Source organism: Vigna unguiculata, chromosome 5, assembly GCF_004118075.2.
Source record: "Vigna unguiculata cultivar IT97K-499-35 chromosome 5, ASM411807v1, whole genome shotgun sequence".
Lineage (NCBI taxonomy): Eukaryota > Viridiplantae > Streptophyta > Magnoliopsida > Fabales > Fabaceae > Vigna > Vigna unguiculata.
The window spans coordinates 3,788,875-3,794,652 of NC_040283.1; the positions used below are offsets into that span (position 1 = coordinate 3,788,875).

The 5,778-nt window shown below is 34.4% G+C and overlaps 1 protein-coding gene across 1 annotated transcript; it reads left to right on the forward strand.

The window, feature by feature from the left end:
* Window positions 1-224: 224 nt before the first annotated feature.
* LOC114183762 (beta-glucuronosyltransferase GlcAT14A-like) lies at window positions 225-3,060 on the forward strand. Its single transcript, XM_028070889.1, has 4 exons — window positions 225-983; window positions 1,070-1,145; window positions 1,895-2,010; window positions 2,357-3,060. Exons 1-4 carry the CDS (start codon window positions 380-382, stop codon window positions 2,869-2,871), a joined length of 1,311 nt encoding a protein of 436 aa, XP_027926690.1. The 5' UTR covers window positions 225-379; the 3' UTR covers window positions 2,872-3,060.
* Window positions 3,061-5,778: the final 2,718 nt, after the last annotated feature.

The following is a 5,778-nucleotide window of genomic DNA, read 5'->3' on the forward strand; positions in this document are numbered from 1 at the left end:
ACGCCTTTTTTTTATATATTATAGAGAAAAATCAGACACTTCTCATCCATAATGCGATAATCTAAGGAATAAAAGAAAATAGGTGTAATTTTTCTGTCCAAAAATAAAAAAAGGTGAGACAATTTTCTTTAATATTATTTCAATGTATTTAATATTAAATTATTTTATTTTTAAAATTTAAAACAGCAATAAACAAGTTACTATCATCCAATCCAACTTGTCCATCTACCATCATCGTGATCGAGTGAAGGTGGTGGTGACTCACCCTCTCTCATCACTCACCAACATTTGTTTCTTCTCTTCCCTCTTCCTTCTTCTTTCTTCTCAGACTCTGTTCAGTAATCTGTGACATAGGCATCAAAATTCCCAAACCCAAACAATGAAGAAACTAAAGCATTATTACCACCACCATCAACAACATCAACAACATCATCAACAACAACGAAAGTACATTGTCCCAGTAATCACCATCGCCTCCTTCATCTCCCTCATCTCCCTCCTCCTCTTCGCCCTCAGACTAACCTCCCCCGACGCCACCCTCATCTTCCCCTTCCCCCTCTCCGCCGTCATCTCCGTCCCATCCCCCTTCGTCGAGTCCAAGCTTCACGCTCTCCCACTCCCTCCCCCATCCCCTCTTCCCCCCGTCCTCGCCTACCTCATCTCCGCCTCCGCCGGCGACGCCCCTGCCCTCCTCCGCGCCCTATCCGCCCTCTACCATCCCCGCAACCGCTACATCATCCACCTCGACCGCCATTCCTCCCCCGAGGAACGCCACCTCCTCGCCGCGCACATCGAACGCCACCCCACCTTCCGACACTTCCGCAACGTCCGCCTTATCTCCAAAGCCAACCTCATCACCTACCGCGGCCCCACCATGGTCGCCAACACCCTCCACGCTGCCGCCATCGCACTCTCCGACTCCCATTACTGGGATTGGTTCATCAACCTCAGCGCCTCCGATTACCCCCTCGTTACCCAAGACGGTTCGTCACTTCAAACTCTTTCTATTTCTGGTATGCTTCTTCTTCTTCTCCTTTTAACCGAATAGTTTTTTGTTTTTATGGGGTAGATCTGCTGCACGCGTTGTCGCAATTGCCACGCGATCTTAATTTCATTGATCATACAAGTGACATTGGGTGGAAAGAGTGAGTGTACTTATCTAAATGCATTCTCCCCCTTTTTTTATTAATTTGCCGAGTACAGTTAGAAAATGTCTTGTTTTTTAGTACGTATACTAAAAAAACATTCGTTTTTAGTTCATACACATACAATTTTTAATCCTTTCACATTCTATTATACGCATTCACCTGTATAAGCTGAAGTTAAAGTAGCAGAACTTAGAATTATAAAATCCTTGTAAATTAGAACTCCTGATTCATTATTCTAAAAGGGATTTTTTAAGTGTAGGGATCAAGAGATTTCTTTTTAATTATAGAAACTAAATGAGTAATTAAACATCTTTTCTAATACTTAACTACATATTTAGTATGAAGTAGTGTGAATGTACATTTTGAACTTTCAAGTTCTTATTGCATCAATGAGTTCCTTTTACTCAGAATTTCTTTTATTTACCGGAGTAAATATTTTGTGGTGAGATGATTTAAACATTTTCATCCGATTACAAACTACTATTTTTTACCTACTGCATAGATGTTAGATTCCATTTGCTTAAGTTATACTTTTATCTCGGTTGGATGGAATGAGGATAGAAGAACCTGGCTGTGAATGAGAGATAACATGAAAGACACCACGCGGTAATTGGAGACACACATAGCACAATCACATATTTCAGAAACTGAAACTCCAATTAAGTATATTTTTAATAATAAATTGTTTTTCATGTGAAACTCTATGAATGCGTTTTATTTTAAAGCATTGTTATACTTATTTGTAGTCATCAACGAGCAAGGCCTATAATTATCGATCCCGGGTTGTATATGACTAAGAAGCAAGATGTGTTTTGGATAACGCAGAGGAGAAGTAAACCAACGGCCTTCAAACTTTTCACAGGTGTTCATCCATTTCTTATGTCTACTTTTGTTCTCTGGATTTTATCTGGGTTGCCAACATTTCATAAAATGACCTGCATCTGGCCATGACGTCAAATTTTTTGTACTCTTTGCAATCACAATGTGATCATAATTGTTGCTGCATTTGTTTGCAATGTTCTATAATGACAAGAATTGCAGCGAAATTGTGACTGTGCATTCATTTATATGTTCTAGCTTGTGGGTTGCTGTTTCATACTTATGGGTTATAGTTTATAACTTGCTTCGGAGTCGGGGTTTTCTTCATCAGAAGCAAGGTTTTTGGTTTGGAATTACTGTGATTAATTAAGATTTTTCCCTCATGTTAGGTTCGGCTTGGATGGTACTATCAAGATCTTTCATTGATTACTGCATATGGGGATGGGACAACCTACCTCGTACGGCTCTCATGTACTACACAAATTTCGTATCTTCCCCTGAAGGGTACTTCCACACTGTCATTTGTAATGCTCAAGAGTTCAAGAACACAACTGTTAATAGTGATCTTCACTTCATTTCTTGGGACAATCCTCCCAGGCAACATCCCCACTACCTTTCTACCGATTACATGAAAAGAATGGTTGACAGCAACGCCCCCTTCGCGAGGAAGTTCCACGGAGACGATCCAGTATTGGATAAAATCGATGCAGAGCTTTTGTCTAGAGGACCTGGAATGGTTGTTCCTGGTGGCTGGTGCACAGGAAGCAGGGAGAATGGGAGCGATCCTTGTTCTGTAGTTGGTGATACTACTGTCCTTAAGCCTGGCCCAGGTTCTAAAAGGCTTCAAACTTTGATCAGTTCAATGATGTCTGATGAAAATTTCCGAACAAAACAGTGTGCATGACAAAAACCTACTGCTAACAGCAGTGGTTTCTTGACATTGTGTCACTTGCCACTTGCCTCAGTTTTTTTTTTCCTCTATTTAGTTAACCTGATGGGTGAATTCATGTACCTTTTCAGTAGGAAATGTAAATATTGCGAGTGTAAAGCACCAATACACGATTTTTTTATATATTGACAAGAATTGAGGCTATCCGGTGGCATGATATTGACAGCAGAACTAGATCACATTCTGCAATTTTGTGACATGAATGAAACAACTGACCTTAAAACCACTAAATAATGTTTGGTGCATTTTACCTGACATTGGTGTGAGGTAGTGTTGGTGTGTAGAAGGTGAGAGCTGAAATCTGACTTAAGACTATTGTGAATGGGAGATATATGCATATATACTTATTTATTTGTTCCTTTTACTTGGCTCGAGTAATGAACAACACTTGCTGAGGGTTGTAGGTGTTGCATACAACTGAGAATGAATAAGTTGATGCCTGATGGTTGAGTTTTACAGGTTTAGTTTATGGGAGTAAAATCTTTTTTGGTGCCAAATATGATTCTGTTTAGTTCATTTGTAAAAAAGGTGGATGTTGATTGTATTATTATGGAAAAAAGTAATAAAGTTATGAAAAAAAGAGAGGCACAGAAAAATGAAAATGTTAAATAAAATGCTTGATGCAATATAGATAAAAGGAAAAATAATGCAGAAAGTGTATGCATTTATTGTCAGGATGAATGCTCTCCAATTAAGATTAAAGTCCCTCTTCAACATCATTATTTATAACTATTATTATAACTAGTGGACATGAAGGCTTTATTTTATTATTTTATTTTATATAATTATGTTTAATATCTTGTTTATTATATATTGTATCAAGTTTATATTGGAATAGAAAAGGTTTAATTATAAAGATTTATTTTTACTTTTATTTTTTTTATAGTTTGATAACTCCACCTTGGAATTGAATTAAAAGAGGTCCTAAGTAATCTAGTAATTGAATCGGTGGAATGTGTGGCAGTCAAATGTTTTAGGATCTCTTTCTTGTTTAAGCGACACATGCAAATAAGCTCAATTTTTGCGGAAGAAACAATTGTACCATAAACTTGGTGGAGAACATCACAAATTTGAACAATAAGAAAGTGAAACATTGGAATTTTAATTATCTTTACCAAACAACATTATTTTGTATCTCTACAAAATTGGCTTAATTTTTGCTTTAATATTATTTAGAAAATGGAACTATGTCAAGATATTCAGGGTTCTAGAGATTCACTTTTATTCATTTTATCATTGACCAAGATTGTGATATTATATTTGAAACTGTAAAATCAAATTGTCACCTCACTTGGTGACATGACGGTTTAATTTTGCAGTTTTAAAAAACATCACAAGTTTAAACAATAAAAAAATAAGCATTAGAATCTTAATTAATAACATTGTTTCTATCTCCACATAATTGGCTAAATTTTTGTTTTAGTATTATTTAAAAAATGGAACAATGTCAAAATAATTAGTGTTCTAGAGATTATTTTCATTGTTGACTAAGTTCATGACGTTGTGTTTTGATACTGTAAAGTAAAAATGTCACTGCACGACAAAATCAAAAATATTGAAATTCAATTAAAAATATCTAAGTATACATATTTTTAATATTTAATAAAAAAATTAATAAGAATTTAAATTTATAATAAACTTAAACTTAATAATTTTTTTTAATTATTTTCATGTAGAGATACATAAACAAACAATAATGATGCAAGTAACTACCGTATCAGTCATACTCAGAAATCTTAAACATGATATTCAAGAAATATTTACCCTAACATAAATCAAAACTTGGACTTAGATCATAAATAATTGTTAGAAAACAATATTCTCGTATTGAGATGAGTGTTTTAACCTGGTTATATATGCCTACAAATAATGCATTTGTGAGTATGTAAAACAATTTTAACTAAGATAATCTATTATTAAATTTTAGTTCATTAAAAAATCGTCATTTTTTATCAATTAATAAGAAATGATTTTATTATAAAAACTTTAACTAAGATAATCTATTATTAAATCTATTCGTATAGTTTTTGAATCACCACGGAAGACGTTTTGAGAACTGATTGACTCAACTGCATAAAAAGCCACATATATTATGTATATATATTGACAAACATAATATTCAAAAAGAAGAAAAGCAATATTTATAAAGTAGCCTATGATTGAATTCTTTTTCTGAATTACATTAATAATGTCCTACTTTTTATATAAAGTACAGAAAATAAAAACAAAGAGAGTGACACCGAAACATAGTAAGTACAGAAAAGCAAAACACAGTTGGTAATTTACCTGGGATTCGCTGTTGATCCACTTTGATGAAACAGAAGCAGAAAGTGCATTATAAAGAGATTATTATGAGAAAGTGGTCGAAGGGAATCGTGTCACATGAGAATGACATTGGTAAATTACATGTTTTTGAATGCATCTACAATGTCATCTCTCCTGCGACACAACTTTCTCAACCACTTGTTTTCCCTCTTCCTTTCTCTTCTTAATTTACAAACTCCATTGCCAAAACATCAACAATATATAGATATTGCCGACACATGCTTCTCAACCCATACCAATTGCTCATGAAGTTGCCATTAACTTTGGTGGGGTAAACCAACAAATTCTTTTGACAAGTCAACTTGAATGCTTCAATCGAAACCCACATCTCTGATGAATTTATCAAACACTCATTCACCACACTACTTCGGTTATTATTTACCTATTCTACCTATCAAATTTAAATTCATCTTTTGTTCCACATAAAATTTTGAAATGGTAATTAAGTTGAGTTGAAAAAATTATATTTATTCATTTTTAAATTTCAAGAACCAAAATCTAATAATATTTAAGATAAGAATAAATTTCAATTGTGAT